The sequence below is a fragment of the Triturus cristatus genome, chromosome 3_1 (assembly GCF_964204655.1).
Source record: "Triturus cristatus chromosome 3_1, aTriCri1.1, whole genome shotgun sequence".
Taxonomy (NCBI): domain Eukaryota; kingdom Metazoa; phylum Chordata; class Amphibia; order Caudata; family Salamandridae; genus Triturus; species Triturus cristatus.
Window position 1 is genome coordinate 759,018,914 of NC_140583.1, and position 18,917 is coordinate 759,037,830.

The 18,917-nt window shown below is 46.8% G+C and overlaps 1 protein-coding gene across 2 annotated transcripts in view; it reads right to left on the bottom strand.

Moving 5' to 3' along the window:
• Positions 1–766: 766 nt before the first annotated feature.
• The window catches only part of DUSP8 (dual specificity phosphatase 8), a 74,165-nt gene continuing 56,014 nt past the window's right edge, over positions 767–18,917 (bottom strand). The window contains exons 1-5 of one of the 2 annotated variants that reach the window (XM_085644924.1): positions 14,128–14,638; positions 7,895–8,061; positions 5,911–6,070; positions 5,048–5,171; positions 767–3,073 (exon numbers count right to left, since the gene is read on the bottom strand). In XM_085644924.1, the coding sequence (XP_085501050.1) occupies positions 2,035–3,073; positions 5,048–5,171; positions 5,911–6,070; positions 7,895–8,061; positions 14,128–14,251 (1,614 nt within the window). In that variant the 5' untranslated portion in view covers positions 14,252–14,638 and the 3' untranslated portion in view covers positions 767–2,034. Of the gene's footprint in view, positions 3,074–5,047; positions 5,172–5,910; positions 6,071–7,894; positions 8,062–14,127; positions 14,639–18,917 lie in introns of those variants that run through there. The other variant, XM_085644923.1, reaches the window with a different exon arrangement.

Genomic DNA, 18,917 nt, shown 5'->3' on the forward strand with positions numbered 1-18,917 from the left:
AAAGTGCGCCCATTGTGCTGGGAAAATGGACTTGGTGACAAATTGCCAGATGCATCAAAGGGTTTTACTCATTCTGTGTCTATGGGAAAATGTGTTCATACATATGGCCCAAAATCCTCTAGTGCGGTTTTCAAGACAGCGTTCACTCTAAAACGGCTTGATTTGGGAAATTACCAGAAAGATAGACCCTTCTACTGCTTGAAGAAAAAAACACACTGTTGGGTACAGCAGTCCCCATTACCTGACTCCAGCTCCATTTTTTGGTTTATTAAAACAATAATAATTTGGGTGTTGATGCCAGTGTCAGGTAGTTCCTGCCAACACACGAAACCTTTGGGATTATGGGGAGAGGCATTGCTCCAATCAGAGGATTCCTCCCGAGAGGGAGCCCAGTCGAGCCGTGTGCTAACACCTCTAAGCACACGGACGCAAAAACTTGCCTCATCATTGGTCACAAACTCCGCCCATATGCAAATTAATATTTGCCCTTTTTGTAATGGCCACACACTTATGACGATTGAGAAACCAAAGTAGGAACAGAGACAGCGGAACACTGAGAAAAATAATTGAGGGGGCTGGAGGTGAAAGAAACCTTAGGAAAAAGACACGTTTAGGGAGTGAGAGAACGAGGCGGGTGAGTGAGACAAAATAAAAGAGAAAGACATACTGGAAAAGGTAGAGCGAGACTGGAAAAAGACAGACAAGAAGAGAAAGCAGAAAGAACAAGAGCTGATCCAGGTCAAGGGCTACAAAAGACAAGTCCAAGTGAACATCTGGTATTGCTTTAGTGAGCAGCATTTCCGCCTTTAAATACTGTACAGTGCAAAGAGTGTCGAGAGAACCCCGCTGGGGCGGCCCTCCCGTTCATTGCCTGAATGAAGAGTTTAATAAATAGCACTGTGACACCGCAGGCTGGACAGTCTCACGGCACCGGCCAGCCGCCCATTGCCAGGCTGAAGAGTTCATTAAATAGCATGGTGGCGCCTCAGATTGGACAGTCTCCACGGCGCCATCTTGATCTTCATTGCCAGAATGAAGAGTTCAATAAATAGCAGGGTTACACCAAAGGCTGGACAGTCTCTTATCGGTGCCACCTTCCTGTTCATTGCCAAAATAAAAAGCTCTCAATAAATAGCGTGGTAACACTACAGGCTGGACAGTCCCATCGGTGCCACCTTCGGATTCATTGCCTGAATGAAGAGCACGCAATAAATAACAAAATGAACACAACAGAACAGAACACAAAGTCTCATTTTCTGGAAACGCCCAGGATAGTCCTTCACTTTTTCCATCTTCTGTTTGATATTTTAACCCTGATGAAAAAACAATGTTTGCACATGTTTAGGGCTCTTCAAAAGGGGATCTCGATAGTAGTAAAGCCAGAATAATACCATTATCCCTTTGACTCCAACCACTTTGATTCTCCCTGCCCCACGTCAAGTAGAGTTGAGGCTCATTACACAAGCAGCTCTCCCAGGGGCTGCCAGCTGAGGTGAACAGGAACCACAGGATCCCAGTTCTACCAAAGCACATGAGCTGCATCCAGTCTTTCATATATAATTTAGCAAGAGGACCCCTGTCAAGCCCAGCTCAGTCTCAACTCGCAGAAGGTTTCCCCGCTTCTTAGTACCAGTGCCTACAGCAGATTCTGCTGATGCATCTCATGCAGAACCAGGAGAAGCTTGAAGTGCCTTTACAGCCGTGGAAGCTTGAACACAGCTGTCGCTTGCCACTCCTCCGGACACGTGGATCCCACTACTGTCACAACACTAACTCATCAAACTTTTTGGGGCGAGCTACTCAATTAAAATGAGACTGAGAGACAGGAGCATTTCCCCAACACACTTGAGGCAATAGTAGCCGAGGTGAGGCTTTTGAGATTGGAGAAATTAAAATGCTTTGTAGTTTTTTTGGGACTCCCTAATAACACCTGCTATATACGGGTGACATGTTTAGATATCTTGCTCTCTGAGTATATAAGTGTACAAATAATATCCACCTAGTGAATCCCATACCTCCTCCATCTGGTCAGCGTCAGGACACCTCAATTACCTCCATACTACCAGAGAAACTGGACTGCTTGACCAGATCTTCCCGTGAGTGGGACTCTGACATACCCCCCTCAAACTCCATCTGACAGCTCCTCCTTTTGAACTGTATTTCAGCTGCACCCTCCTCATGCCAGCTCCGCCGGCTGTCTCTGGGCTCTGGCCGAGGCTTTTCCCTCAACCTTATCTCACAGCTTGTCTGGAGGGTACTGTGGCTGAATGTACTGTAGGAAGTGCTGAAAAGGGTCCCCGAAGTCAATGTAGGCTCTGTGCCAAAGTACCAAGGCGTATCAGTAGCGCATGGTTCGCTAGGTGACTCGACTTGTGCACTCCAACCGCCGAGGCGTGAGGGTTCTATGGGAACTGCCGGCTGTGGTGTCCCAGACAGGCTAAGCCGGAGTTTTTGTGTGAGGTTGTCCTGAGAGCTGGCACTCTTGTGTCCAGCACACAACGCACTAAAGTTCAGATTCAGGCCATGCACTGGTGATACCAGTGGTTGTTGGTGCTTTCTTCTCTGACACACATTTGCCTCCAGCAGCAGATCTGGCCCACTAGGCCACTCCGGGCAGTCCGGCAATGGAGAGAATGGCGACAAGCCACCAGATTCCAACCTGCTCAACTTGGGGGTCTCCTCTGCACCAGGCGTGTAGGCTGATTTGATGTCAAGGGAGAAGGAGCGCTTCAGGCGGTTGGTGTCCAGAACTTGCTCAGATGACAGGTGTAGGCCTCGGAGGCCTTGCTGCAGAGTGCTGGGAGAAATAAGATTGGGAGCTCCAGGGTGCCGCCTTTCCACCTCCGCTCTTGTGCTGTGAATTCCCCCATCTGGCATTTCTGAGGTAGATGTTGCAGTTGCAACAGTGCCATCAGGGGGTTCCACCAGGTCTGGCGGAGGAAGATGCTCTCCCGAGGTCTTCAGCACGCCTGCAGACCAGGCTTTGTGAACACTGAGACTCTGCTCATATTCCAGCAGCTGGCCCAGGAAGTTAAAGTTCGGAGATATTGATGGGCGTCTCTCCTTCACGAACCTGAGAAGTCAAACAAACAGTTAATTGAACACACTGAAGGACCAAAGAACAGCGCAGGAAGGAAAAACATTACAAGGAACAAACATTGCATGAAGAAGAACACTGCCTTACATCTTGCTTATCACTGCAGAGAGCAAAGAAGACCTCTTCAATTTCTGCGTATAACTACCCATAACAAGAAACCCTCATCCATTGCTCTGTAACACTGCAGTACCACACAGAACATCAGCTTCTATCTCACTTTATCACTGTATGGAGCAGAGATCAAGGGGTAGAACAAGGAGTACGGCCTTCTGTTTAAATATATCACATGAGCAAATTCAACACCTGAGCCTTTTTGCAAGGTAGGGATTGCTGCTAGGGTTTCCTGACCGCCGGCGCCCCCGGCCATTGCCTTCTGCAAAAGTGCATGTTTTGTTGCACAATTTCACTCAGAGCTGGTACAGCCCTCAGGAACATGCTGTTAAAATTTCCAAACTTCTTACAAGCACTTAGATGTGCCAGCATGCTGCCATATATTCCAATGTGTAGCGGACTCCTAATAGTAGAAGGTGAGAGAATGACTGTGGGTCAGAGCCTTCACAGCATATGGGGCTGAGGGCTATAGGATCATGTAGTTCCTGAAGCTTTCAGCTCAGCAGTATTCTGGAGGAAAAAAGAAACAGTGTGCATACAACTTGTTGACATGAACACTTCCTGTCCACTTTCACAGTATAAATTCATAGCCCAATTTTCTATGCTTGTGGATTCTCTACCTGCAACTGCCTTTGGTCATGCAGACCCCATGGAGCTGCAGCGCTGTACCAGTACCTTGAAGGGTTTGGCGGCTGCAAAGAGCCCTCATCATTTATAAAAGTGTAAGCTAAGAGGGCCACTGAGGGCAGTGCTTTTATGACATGACCACAACTCTTTCTTGAACTAGTCAGCAACCTGGAAGGGACCAGCAACTGGGAAATTGCTTCTGATGTTTAGAAATAAACACCAATAACAAAGGAAGTTCAGTCTTTTTGAGACCCAAAGAGGCCAGCCCACTTGTTGGAGAATTGTGCCCTCAGTAAGCATGCCCATCCTAGATTAATTGAAGGCTGAGTGACAGAGAGAAATCTGCACGGTTTAATGTTGCAAGGAAGCAGTCATCAGATTTGCAATAACTGATTGTTAGTTCGAATATTGGAACCCCCAATTCATTAACATATTTTTGATACTCTACGTACATATTTGTAGTATCATTTCATATGTAGTAGTCATAATTAATAGAAATTAATTTATTGATTTGAATGTATAGCCATTGTGCCTTTGTCTTGAAACACGACTGCAATTCCTCTCTCGGTGTTACTGCTAAAGCCCCTGTGCTAGGCCTTTGGGTGGGAAACTGGAATGGTGCTGGTGCTGGACTTTCACACGCAAGTGTGCAGATCGAACTCTTCGAACTGGTGCTCAGGCTGAACCTGAGTGTATGAGCAGTATACATCACTGAATGAAACAACATCGCCTTCACACTATGTGACAGCATATCACATGTGACGCATGGACAATGCAGTTCTCTCAAAGAAGCACAGAACACCCAAGCAGTTTGCATGTCTTCTTTGTCATGACCTTGTATCATTGTATAGACAGCACTACTATTGCTTGGAGCTGAATGTGTCAATGCACAAAACAGAACATCGCGCAGAACTGATTTTCTTTTAGCTGGCAGTATCACTCTATGGAATAAATAACTTTTTAGTGTTTTGTCCCTCTACCTCACTCTGCGTGGAAAGAAGTACATCTCTCGTACAACATCACTGCAGGAATCCATATCCTTCCCAGCCCCTGCTCTCCTTTACAGCAGAGAGCCCTACCTTGGGGGTGTCACTCAACTATTAACTCTGGACAGGAAGGGACATCCTCCTGCTGCAGCTTCATAAGATGTCTCTAAGATCGGTGTCACATTTTCTCATGGTTCCTTGGAAATGCAAGGTTGCCTTCACGTACCTGTAGGCCTCGTCAGAGGACATCCCCATGGTCTTCATGACGTATGCAATTGCAATGGTGGCAGACCTGGAAATCCCAGCAAGGCAGTGCACAATCACTCGAGAGCTGGACAGCCTGGCCTTCTCTGCAAAGAAATGAAAGGTCAGAGTACTGGGGTCCACGAGGTTCAGGAGACAGCCTGGCATTCACTGCAGCAGACGCACAGACATGTGAAAGTGATGTCTGAACTAGGGGACGCATTGCAGGAGACACACAGACAGGCGAAGGACCAGATCCAGATGGACTTCTGGAGATAGGTCATTCTATGCAGCAGATGCAGAAAAAATAGAAGCAGCTGGAGAACAGACTAGCCTACTCCGCCAGAAGTTAAAGTCAGTATGTTTCTGGGAAGCAGGGAAGAAGGGAACAACTTGGCAGTCTCTGAAGGAGACAGGCAAGTGAAGGTCTGTGAGGAACAGGGAAACCTCATGTTTCTGAAATAATGAAAGAAAAAGTCAGAGTGCTTTTGAGGGGGAAGGGAACTCACATTATTTTTGACGGAAGAATCATGGAGAAGAGAGAGTCTGGGAAACAAGGTGCTCTATATGAAAAGCAATGAGATAATGCAGTCTTCCCTTCAAAATTTAAAATGTCATTTGAAGTTTTGACTGAAGCAGGTGAACAACCTTATCTGTAAGAGACCAAAAAAGGGGGCTGAGAGTAGCTGTGTTCTGCTAAACAAATGTCCATGAGCCCTGTTTACTTGTTAACTTCCTAAGAAAGGCAAGACTGCCTCTGTGGGAAAGAAGTACAATGCATTTGAGATGGCTCTTCACAGATCTCTCATTCAGACCCACTCCACATACACGTCCCCTGAATCTTACCGATGAAGTCCACACTCTCGTCCAGCCAGGGCAGCAACTTCTCGCAGTAGTTGTCATTAACAGGGATGCGCATGAAGTGGCGGTCACAGACGAAGTCCGGCTTTGGGCAATTGTTGCTGGCGTTGAGCACATACGCAATGCCATTCTGAGCCATCAGGTCCTGGCGGGAAAGTGCCAGGTTAGAAACAATTCTTCAAATTCAGACACAGCTAGTCTAGAACTTTCTGCCTCTCGGGTCTTGTCGTCCTCCTTCCTTGTATCTAAAAAGTTGTTATCCAGCCCTTCTTAGGGATTGGTTAAAGACCCCACTGAGCTCAGTTTTTTTCGTGTCTCATTCTAAACCGATAAACTACACCATACTGACACAACATGTCAACATCTTCAGGGTTTAAATAAAAGTCCCGAATAAATATTTGGTGTAATTCAAAGGTTTAGTAGAGGCGTTCATACTGGCTGCATTAAGTAGTTTTAAAAAATGATCCACCGGACATTGCATTAAATATTTCTGTATGGCTGGGCTAAAATACTCATTTTAGGCATGCTTACGGGCAGGGCAAGTATAAAGATTGGACATCAGAACCACTCAACAAAATCAAGATCACTCAATCTGATCGCCTGCCACCCAATTTATCCGATCGCCTAAAGTCATTCGACACGTCCTTTAATTTCCATGTGGGGGGTGCTAACACCCACCACACAGAGCACAGCCAACTGTTGCCACTGACGTGTGTATTACAAAGCATCAGAGCACCGCTCACACAGGTACTGGCTAAGAACCCAAAGGCTGATCATGACACCCTACGGCTCTCTGCATATGCAGTGTGTTGTTAACGTGTGGCGGTGTGTATTTGACAAACACACTTTGTACAGACAGCATAAAAGGTAAAGGCTATCCTCAGGAGTTAGTGTGCAACTCTTCTAAAAATCAGCGACTCTCCTACAGGCTGCCTGTGCTCCCTATAAGTACAACAGCCTGCCCTTGTTCCTTGAGGTAGGCTGCTGAAGTTGGTACACCAGGGAGGCCACGGCATGGGTGCCCAATACCTTGAGCATCCAGCCACCCTGCAACAGATTAGAGCTAGTTTTGCGCCCTAATGATCTCCTATTCCAGTGACTCTGCCATGTGTACCTAACCAATGACTGCCAGACGTTTAGAAGCCCACTTGAACTGGACCTCAAGCATTTTATGTGAACTCGCGTTTGGCATCCTTTCTATATTTGGTCTTGGTGATTCCCTCTCCTGGTTTGGGATTTAAGTTTACTAATTTCAAAGAGTTTTTCAATCAAACTCAGTCATACAGGCGCAAACTAGCTAAACTGTCGCTGAATGCAACTAGGGCTACTAGGAAACTAGGGCCGACAGGCCAAACCAAACTTGATCCACTATTGCAATCTGTCTGGCACCTCTGCCTCAATGACTGACTGGGAGTAAATAGAGTGTTGAAAACTAAAAGACTTTAAATGCTGCACAGAATACCCAATGTTCAACCCGTATAATCATGTTGACAAAAGGGCCCATATTATAAACAAAAGAAGCGTGCATTAGCTAGAAGTAGTGGAATCATGGATTGGACAAGCTTGGAGTACCTTCTGAATTTGGATTTCAGGCCACAATGACACCTGTGCTTGGTTTTTCCCAGTGCCCTTTCCTGGCAATATGAAAGCATAAGCAAAGTCCGAGGAGCCGAAATGACGGCAGATCTATTTCAAATACTACTAATCGACAGAGGAAACACATTATGCAAGAAAACCAACATTACCCATGGTACACATCTAGAACTGCTTAAAGGAGGCCAAATTTTGTCAGTATCTAAAATAGTAAAAGTCCCAAACTTTGCCCTTGATGCACCTTCTCATACCAACAATGCCTCTTCATGCCCACCACAGATACAGATTCCTGAGACACACCAGCCAACTCAACCCTTTGGTACATGGTCTTTGTGGTGATAGGTCTCCCTCCTCATGGAACACACCAAGCCCTTACCTTATTGAGGACGTCTTTCTGGGAGCCCAGGTAGAGGTGTGGCAAGATGCGAGTGGGTCCCACGCTGGCCACTGGCAAACAAGGCTGCGAGATGCTGACGGGCAAGATGGCAGCTGGTTTCCCCTCACAGAGGCCTGGAAAGCAGGACGAGAAAGTAGCAAATCCACCTGCAGAGCACAAGGAGAGAGACATGTCAGTACACTCCACAGCAAACAGGAGCACCAAAGATTAGAGATTATGAGGGAGGGGCCTTGTGCTCCTTTCCACTTCCATATTGTGGGGGGGCTGCAGAATATCTTACCACCTCACTGTGTGACTTTCTACAAATAATAACATTAAGCAAACAAAAAAAAAACATTTTTTTTATATAAATAAACAGAAAACTTTCAAAATGTATTAAACAAAAAAACATTTTAAAGAATATGTCATTTTTGGATAGAGGATGTGATGCAGGCAAAAACAAGAGGCCACGACAAGGTTCACCTTTCAGCAAGTACATTTCATGGAAAAATGAATCTGGATAAAACTAAGAGACCCGAAAAAGTGCTGTTCAAACAGCTCATAAAAGGGGAATAAAACATCCTGATGGTACTGGCAGCATGATTCCTGCATGAACACTAACACACACAAGTTGGGAAAGGTGGAGGTGTCACCAAGGCAATATTTAAATGCATGAATTGTACATTCCAGTTCTTTTGGGTAACCACGCTAGCAACCTTAATTGTCAGGTGCTCTCTTTAGCTCTAAGCAGACTTTGAAAAACTACGACGTAAAAAATCTGACACTTGAAGTCCTCCGGGTCTCTTTGTTGTGGTTTCCAGTTTACAAAGGCCTCATACTCAGTAACTGCTTGTGTATAGTGGCTAGTGGAGCTATTTTTGTTAAGGGAAGGGTTTTTGTTTACCTATTCCTTTGCTCATTCCAAAAGGTTTTTTTAACAGTTACTATCACTGGAGTTGTAGTAAAAGAATCAATCAATCAACATCTGTATAGAGCACACTGTTACCCTAGTGCTGAGGGTCCTGTGTCTGTCGAAAAGCCAGGTCTTAAGTTTCTCTCTGAAGTCCGCCAGGGATGGTGCCGCACGGAGGTGGAGGGGCAGGTCGTCTCAAGACTTGACAACGGTGTAGGAGAAGGAGCTTCCACCACTCCGGGGGATGAGGAGGGGGGGTGTGAGGGTGAGTGAGGTTGCGCATAGCTGTCTTGGCGGGCAGGTGGAAGTTCAGTTGATGGTTGATGTAGGATTGTGTATGGCTTTGTATGCGTGCATGGGGATCTTGAACTTGCACCTCGTCTGGATGTGGAGCCATGGAGGTTTATGAGGTAGGTGGGGTGATGTGGGTCCATTTTGGGAGACCCAGGGTGAGTCTGGCTGTGGTGTTATGTATGGTCTGTAGTTTTCTGAGGTGCTGGGTGGAAATTCCAGCATAGAGGGTATAGCCCTATTTGAGGCGGCTGGTGACGAGAGCCTGTGTGATGGTCTTTCTGGTGCTGATTGGGATCCATCTGAAAATTATGTGGAGCATGCAGAGGGTGTAGAAGCAGGAGGAGGCGCCTGCGTTGACTTGTCGTTTCATGGTCAGTTGGCTGTCGAGGATGATGCAGAGGTTGCATGCACGGTCTATTGGTGTGGGTATTGGTCCGAGTTCTGCCAGCGGTGGTCCCATACAGAGGTGGTCCTCCCGAAGATCAGTACTTCTTTTTTGTCAGAGCTGAGTTTGAGGCAGTTGTCCCTCATCCAATTAGCTATGTTGGTCATGGAGTTGCAGAAGCTGGTTTTGGCGTTAGCGGGGTCCTCAGTGAGCGAGAGTATAAGTTGAATGTCATCTGGGTGGGGATTATGTCGAGTCTGTCAGGTTGGAGAATTGAAAAAAGATATATTAACTTGCAAATGTTCTTTAGGCTTGGGCCTGAGTTTAGTCTTTGAGACTAACTGCTTTTTGTACTAGCCCTCAGGATTCATGCCTGTGGCCTGCACAGTGTGTGGGAAGCGACCCTCAGCCAGCGCTTGAACTCTGGGGATTTCCCACAATAATCCCCCAAAAGGGTGACTAAGGGATGACAAGATATTGTGAGAGGGTGTGCTCATGATTTGATGGTTATCTACAAACAAGAGCTAATGTAGCAAGTTGCCAATATTAGCAGATTGCAAATATTTATAAGATGGAAGCACAAAGCTTGAATACTGTGCCCATGTTGAGATAGTCACATGGTAACCATAAGTATGAATGAGGCCCAGAACGTCGACCCAGAATCAAATTCTAGGTAGGATATTTTTTCAAACAATCATTCAAACAAGAACAGACATTTATTTGTCGGGGTGACACTTAAAAAGTCTGGATACTTTGTTACGAAGTAAGAAATTGAAGTTTAACAGTTTTAAATTGTTCCTACAGGATCTACCTGCAGCATAGGGTTTTTGAACATTGTATAATATATAGAACTGTCACGACATCAGTCCACAGCTGTGTATCAGCAGACAGTGGTGCTGACCTGAACCAAGACGAAATGAGTGACGGAAAAAGAAAAGGTGGCCTTCTGGGAAAGGAGTATGGGTCAGCCTCTGAAAGGAGCAGCACTTCACCGAAAGACTGTTTTCAGTAACATACCTCAACCTTTTCCTGTCCAAATATACCCAATGAGCAAGTATGTTCACCTCGCAGTATATTCGCCTTCTCTTCTCGACACGTTGTGGGTGAAAAAGGGGCAGCCCCATAACGTATGCCTATGTTTACTCAGAATGGAGCCTGTGCCATCGTGAGGTGGTTTGTTTATGCAAAATGGAGGCTGTCGGACGTCACGTATTTTTCTTTACGCGAAATGAGAAATGTCTTCCACAGAGTGTTTATGCAAATACAAAGTGACATGATAAACGGGGTTAACAAGGATCGAATGCACATGGCAGATAAGGAATAAATGGAGTACAGGTGAGAAAGGAAACGGCAGGGACCACCCTGCAGTGACAGGAAGACAAGAGGCCGACTGTGATAAACAGCTCACCCACCCTTTAGGAACCAAGAGAACAGAAGCCCCCTGCCGTGGCAAACACAGCAGCACGAGAACGTACTCTTTTTTATTTACTCAAGCACACAGAGAACAGAAATGTCTCAGTGGAAGCTGAAAATGGACGCGCTATGGGTACTACAGCAAAATCTGCTTCACACCACATGGTGGATGTTATTGCTGGTTTATGGCGGAACTACACAATTATGTGGTCATTTCGGTATTTCCCCTCCAACGGATACCGTATCTGCGTGCACTGGATTAATCTCCCTCAAATGCAATGTTCGTGACACCGCGCGCCCCCTCCCCTCGCCCCGACGTGCCTGACTGCAGCTTCTATTTAGAGAACGCGTCACGTGCTGTACGCTGGCAGAAACGAAGGGGAGGGCTAACAGCTCACTGGAATGCCCGAGGTACTCCAGCTCATCAGTGGCTTCCTCTGTGCTTCCCCGTGACATCACCCCCTCCACACGGAAATGAAGTAACGGAGCCTTGACAGGTGACTCAATGCGGGGTGGGGGTGGTAAGGCCACCACTTAGCCACAGACAGGACCCCCGCAACAGGGGAATACAAGTGCTAAGGCCGGCGCCTCCCTCCCAGGTCCTGACAAATGCCGAAATGCGTGAGGAAGGCTCTCTGGCAGGGAATGGCGGGCATATCTTAGAACAAAGAATATAATAAAGTTAACAGATGACGAAGTTATCAGTCCCAGCCAGTCGCGTTCCTTTCCTGTGCTACTGATTAATAATGGGGCATTCTGAAAGTTGTAGTCCTGGTTCATCCACCTGAACTGACAAGCGTGAAACAACTGTTTGCACGACATCCGTGTGACTTGGAGCTTTTGGTAAGTTTAGTTCACTGGCAGATATAGATGTGCGTGGTTGTCAGTACTGGAAGAGCAGGGGCGCAGTACGTCAGAACTGACGTGCACTGGGTGAAGTGCGTGCCTGTCTTAGTAACGGAATAGAAGGAGATGAGGACAGGACTGTCAGCGCTGTGTGTGTCCAGCAGCACTGGAATAACAGAGGTGTTTCAAGGGAGGGGCGAGCACTTCGGGCACAGCTCCACACATGGCATCAGTTCCACCTAGCTTTGAGGAAAGAGGAAGTCTTGGTAGGTGGGCACTGCTGAACTCACACGGCGGCCCTCGTGGTGAAGCTGACATCATACCCCTCTCCCCATACCCTTCTCCTTGGGTACACAGCGTCATGCAGGCTCGCCGCCAGCACCCTGCAGACACCTCATTGCGAATGTCTGCCCGTCCTACACTCAGCCAGGCCCTAAAAGCCCCTGTCCCTCAGGGCGAGATGACTTCATATGCTAAAACTAAACAGGCACTCGTCTCGGAGAGCTGTGGCCACGCTCCAGTGTACACAGAACTGAGTGACGCAAGTTTCACTCATAAAAGACGGTACAGCACGTGCAGTACAAAACATGTACAGCCGTACAGAAAAGTTAGGACACTGAACAGTGCATTCGTACCTCACACAAATGTAGTAAGGGCAGGTCGGGTAGTAACAGAGCACTTCCAACCGCAGTGCAATGTTCCTCCAGTAAAGCACCGAGCTGACACACAAACTTCACTCACTCACCGAACAGAGAGTATGGGAAGCTGACGTGCAAGCGTCCCACATACACAGAAGAGGTACTGCATGGAATTTCAGTGCAAGCTTCCCTCGCACACGTCAATAGATAAAGCTGCGACAGCATTCACAGTCGATCCATACATCGATCTTTACTGGGACAGGCCAGCCACTCATGAAGTGTGTATATGCTATTTTACCTCTATATCGACTTGGAAATTGAGGTACGTGGCAGGTGTTCGGCAGAAGACTAAAATACATATTTCTACTCTACGTCAGAACAGTTTAATAACACACCGAGGAGTGCGTAAAACACTAGGAGACCGAACCGCAATACCCTGGTTCTGACACAACCAGCGTTAGTCTGGCCCAGTCAGGTTTTACTATCGATACGATTACTGACCCGGTCCCATTTTGTGGGCACACACACGCTCCCACAAAAACGCAGCAACAGACACGCACTACATTGCTAGCAGTGGAGCAAGCTTGTATACCAACACGCAACACCAAAGGCAGAAGTCACTGCATTGGCCACACACATACACTCTCACTACAATGGCGACAGAGGCGCAAGTTTACACATAGCACAGCGAACACATAAGGAATGGACTCTAGCAAGCACGAATTTCCCTCAGACAGAATGGATACAGCAGCGACAGGCGACAACTCACTCGCCAGGGATGAGCACGGCAAACGCTCCTTCTTCACTCACACAGAAGGGTAGAGCTTCAGCGCCTGGGTGCAAAGTTCACTCAGGAACAGGCCCGGCAGTGCAGGCTTCCTGAACACACACACAGCACCCACATCAATGGCAACATTAGTGTAAGCTTTCCCCGTGTCCAAAATAAACTTTATATACAAAAACAAGCTTTCTCACATACAGGGGATAAGCACCCGGCAAGAGCCTTGGCAAAGCCAGCACCACTGACAGCACAGACCTCTGAGCAGCGGTATCGCACAGCACGCTTCCCTCAAGCACAGAACGTGTGCTAAAAAGGCAACAGGAACATTAGGTTCGCCTCCTTTATTTACAGAGCAAACACAGCACGTGCAGAAGTGCAATCGGTGCTTTGAATGGGTAGATACTGGCTGTTCTCAGTACTTCCACTTCTTTAAAATGGAAGGGACAGTACAGCATACTCTGCAGCAAAATGCTAATCTGGGACAGTGACATGGGGTACCTGAACTTCTATATTTCTGTTTCTAGCAAATCTTACTTTACATACGAAACACGCATTGGGAGGGGCAAGCTCACAGATACTTGGCCAAACGAGGCAAGCCTAGTGTATAAACGACTAGATGTGCAGCCGCATTGCAAGCTTCATTCACAAAAACTTGCCACTGCGAAGGCGGCAGAGCAAGCTTCGTTCAGAACTCTCTACGCAGAGACCCATTTATTTCAGGCAGGACACCAACTGGACAGGAGCGGTGTGTGCACCTCCAACAAAACCAGGTGCAACTCGGACTGTAGCAGTACAAGCCATGCTTCATTCAGGTACATAAACAACGGCAGCAGCAATGCAAGCGTCCCTCACACCGAGAATATATAACTAGCTTCCTTCACACTTTAATAAGGGTCGTCCCGAGAACTCAGATACATTTCATGGGCTGAATTTACCAATGTTCACAGTGCTGCCCCTACCAACCTCGCATGTCCCTTCTAGCGGCCTTCATCCTTTGTGTCCGGACCTTCAGCTTCATAGGCACCCGGTGGGCCCCCCGCCATAACCCCGCGTCAGCCGCCGGGTCAAGGGCCAGCTCCGAGGGCATTGTGGGTCGGTCGAGTTGCCCACAGTGGAAGAACTCGCCGTCTCCAAGTCAGAAGGTCACACGGTGCATCCACCTCTAGGCGCCGTCAGAGCTGCTGCTGCGTCTTCCACTATGCACCGGTTATCCTTGCACCTAGACCCCCGCGCCTGCTACGGGGGCTACCGCTTACGCCGTGCCTCCGACGCTTGTGACGTGGCCCATCTGCTTCCAATGTTTCTCCGCTTGCTAGTCAGTGCAGGCTAGTCAGTGCCCGTGCAGCGCCTCTTCGGTGTGGCTTGTGGTCTGCTGCTGTGCCTGAGCACCGAGTACTGCTCCTCTGCTGAGCTGTTCTCCTGAGCCTTGCTGCTAGCGTTCTCCCTTCTCAGCAGGCAGCGTGTCTCCACTCCCAAGCTGCGCCTCCTTAGCAGCCAGTGTTGTTCCTCCTCCCCTGCCTGCGCTGCTCCTCCACACCCGCCGAAGGCATGAATGAGCTCAGCGCAGCAGCTCTCAGAGGCTCATGTCATGGGCCAGGCACGCAGCGACATTCCTGGCCCATGACGCAGGCGGGCTGCTTAAAGGCGGACCCGCCCGGGGCACCTGCACCTCCCTCCCAGCTGCTCTCAGAGACCACCCCTCTCCATGGCCGCCCCGAGGGACAAAGTGCGTCTCCGGCGACAGGAGGCCGAAGTCCCACAGCACAAGGAGGGAACGCAGGCAGATAACGAGGCCCGTCTCCGCTCTCGCGCACACCACGGCGGCTCCTGCCTCCAGCACCAATCAGCGCCTCTCAATTCCAGGAACATTCTTAAAGATTTTCCTCATTCACTGACAGTTACTAGGGAAAACAGAGAGACAGTGAATGTGTCTTCTTGCGGTGCACCCCAGTACCTTCACACCACTACCTCAATCTGCCACTACACCGGATGACCAACATTGACATTACCACTGCTGAGAACATCACACCCTCAATTCTTAGAAGTAACAGTAGTACAGAAAACGTATTGTTATAATCACGTGAATTACAATAAAAATAGGCGTTTCGCAACCATCATAATGAACTTCTAAAAACAGAATTATAAAAAAGGTAACTGACGAATATAATTGCAGTCTCTTAATAGTGCATAAATGAAATAAAAAAAAGGTAATTTAATAAGAGAATAATTATTTTCAATAGTTAAACTACATAATCATCTCTGAAATCGAACTTATATTCACATCATTAAAAAGACTCCCAAATAAAATTTCCTTTGTGGCAACAGTTTGGACAAACGCATAATAAACGACTACGGGCCAGATGTACGACCCTATTCTGCATGAGCAAACGGGTTTGCGACCCGTTTGTGCATGCAAAATCTGATAGGGCAATGTACAATCCCTATTTAGTGAATCACAATATTTTTGCGACTTGCTATATAGGAATTGTGTGTCGCTATTAGGAAGGGTCGTTCCAAGGGCGTCCCTTCCTAATAGTGAGTCAGAGGCTTATGTAAGAATGTTTTGCGACCGCAATTGCTGTCACAACACACTCACAATTTACCGCCCTATTCAAGAGAGTGATAAAGCACTCGCAAATCCCTTTGCAAATGCACGGGCAAATATTTTTTAGGGACAGGCAGTGGTCCCAGGGACCCCTACCTGCATTTAAAAATAAAAAAAACTGCTTTATGTAAAAGCAGTCCCCAGACATGGAGGTCAGCTGAGCCCAGCAGGTCACCATACCTGGTAAGGCCAGCCATTCCTAATGGGGTCACAAATAGAGTGGGCCTCATTAATATGCATGAGGGATGCAATTTGCGACCCCATTAGGAATTGCTAACAGTGTCTCAGACACTGCTGTACATGGCATTTAGCGACTCACAAATTGCAACCCGCAATTGAGCACAATTTGCTAAATGACATGGTCGACAATCTGGCCCTAACGGTTTCCGCTTTGTAGTCACAGCCAGCATGTACTCTTCCTTTGAAGGAGCAGACTTCAAGGCCCCTGAAATTCATGGCTCTACTAAGCGCTGAGAAGAGTTCACCGCACAATTCTCCAAAAAATAATTAACATCGATTTTCTCACGAGACCCGTCCTTCTCCCCACCCGGTACCACAAATGCCCCCTTTAACAGAGAGAGCCCATCAAATGCCACACCACCAACTACCAACGGCCCTCCCACATTCAGTTCATCTACGGACAGCGCTCCCACATCCAGTCCCTCAGCAACCCAGAACACCAACCTCAACTGCTTGCCAATGAAAAACAAGGCTGCCTGGACCAAATTCAACATTATCCCCAAAGAAGAAGTCCTCACAATACTTGCTTGCATGAAGCCAGCTTCCCACCTCTCCGACACCCTACTATCCCCGCTTGTCAAAAACCTCAAGCACATCATCTCTTCTGCATGGACTAAAAAAACCTTTTCTTTATGCAGTGGCTCCATGCCGACCTCCCTCAAACTCAGCCAAGTCACCCCCCTCATCCAAAAGCCTGTAGCTGACCACCATGACCGTAGCAACTACAGACCGATAACCAACCTCCTTATCTTTAACAAAACTATTGAAAAATGTGTGCTTGCACAACTCAACAACCACATTGAAAAATACAACCTTCACAACACCGTCCATTCTGGGTTCAGGAAAGGCTGCAGTACAGAGATTGCAATATTTAACATCACAGATGACCTCCACAGATCTCTAGTTGATGGCCAGGCCTGCCTCCTAGTCCTCTTGGACCTCTCAGTGGTCTATGATACCATTAACCATGATATTCTCCTAAATACCCTCTGCCACGTGCAGGCATCAATGGCACAGTCCTTCAGTGGTTTGCTTATTTTCTGAGCCAACATGCACAACTAATTACACTAGAAAACTCCACCTCAACAGCAATGCCTGTCTCAAAGAGTTCCTCAAGGATCAATCCGATCTCCTGCCTTACTTAACCTCCACACGGAAACCTTACAATGATCCTGAAACAAGTCCAAACTGCCTACCATCTTTATGCAGAGGATACCCAACTCTACATAAAAATTATTAGCTAATGACATCCAGCACTTAAACAGTACTCTCCCCATAGTACAAGCTTGGTTGACCAGCAACCACCTTAAGCTCAACTCCAACAAAACCAAACTCCTCTTCCTCCAACCAAAAGTAAAGTCTTATTTTGTCCATATCAGACTTGATAACGTCGCTGCATTAAACTGTAAACTATCCATCTCGAACTCTGTAAAATTCCTAGGGATCACACTTGACAGAAACCTAAACGTGAAATAATATATATATTAATGCGTCTGCTAAAAGTGCTCTCTACTAGTTGAAAAGCCTTAAAAAAAAAAATCAAACCTTCATCCCCCGTGAAGACCTAAAGACTGTGCTGTAGGACTCATTCCTCTCCAAGCTGGACAACGGTAACGCAACAACCACGGGCTCCCCTAAATCACACCTCATCCCTATGAAAGCTAAACTTAATGCAGCGGCTAGGCTACTTTCCGGAGAGAGTCGCTTCAATCACATCACTCTCACACTCAAGAGACAACTGGCAACACATCGAAGCAAGATCTATATTCAAAACTACCTGCATAATCCACAAAGCCCTCTTTAATGAAAAAACAATCTTCCTCGCTAACAAACTATCAAAAACCGGCAAAAAGAGACCTCTTTGTAGCTCGAATACTCCACTCCTGATTCCGACCAAATAAAATTTAAGAGGCAAAAAGCACCTGTTCCTTCTCCGCGAATGCCAGAGAATCTGGAATTCGCTACCTCAGGATTTAGGTGACACTCATTCATTCCTTCACTTCAAGAAAAAACGTGAACTATTTCTTCTCAACAAATACCTAAACCCTCTCCCCTGAGCCAATTACCATCCTCCCTCACAACCCCCATTGAGTCTTAACACCTCTATTTCGGGAAGACACTGCCTTCAACCTCCCCCCGTCCCAGGCCTGAAACACGCTACCAAATGTACCTCCGATCTAAAGTGTACACATATCCTACCGCCTATTGACTTCTTCTCTTATATACTGTCACTTTGTATTTTTTTATTTTATTTCTTTATGTTCACTCCTTATACACCTCATGAAACTGCCGCTGTGCTACCTTAACTATCTCTGATCTACATCATTCACATATCCCATTGTTTACCGTATTCATCATTTAGTTACTGTCACTACGTATTTTGTATTCCTCTTATGTACTCCATATGCACCTCATGTACTTGCTGTTTGTGCTACCTCTGTAAAGCCATCTGATACACTCGGGTCAAGCTCACGCTATACAAAACTCGATAAATAAATAGGTATATAAAACAATCAGAATCTTAGATATTTTATTTTTATCGTGCCTTGCAAACTAGAGATCATATATTCCTGATGCAACGATAAATAAGATTCATATACCAAATCCATATATTTTTTTTTGTGAGGCTAGTTTTTTTTACCTCTAACCACTAAAAAGGGTGTTTCTTAAAATACTCTTTCGCGCTGCTCAACTTTATTTGGCCAGTCTCGAAGTCTGATAAATTACTTTATTACATCATATGTTTAATTCCAAATCATTATTTGACATTTTTTTTGGTTCATTGGACAAAACAAAGAACACCTCCCCCCCCCCTTACCCGACAAGGGTCTGGGGCCCCTTTGATCCAACCTGCGTCAATCCTGAGTACCCAAAACCAATATTTACCCATGATCCCCTTGCTCTCGCT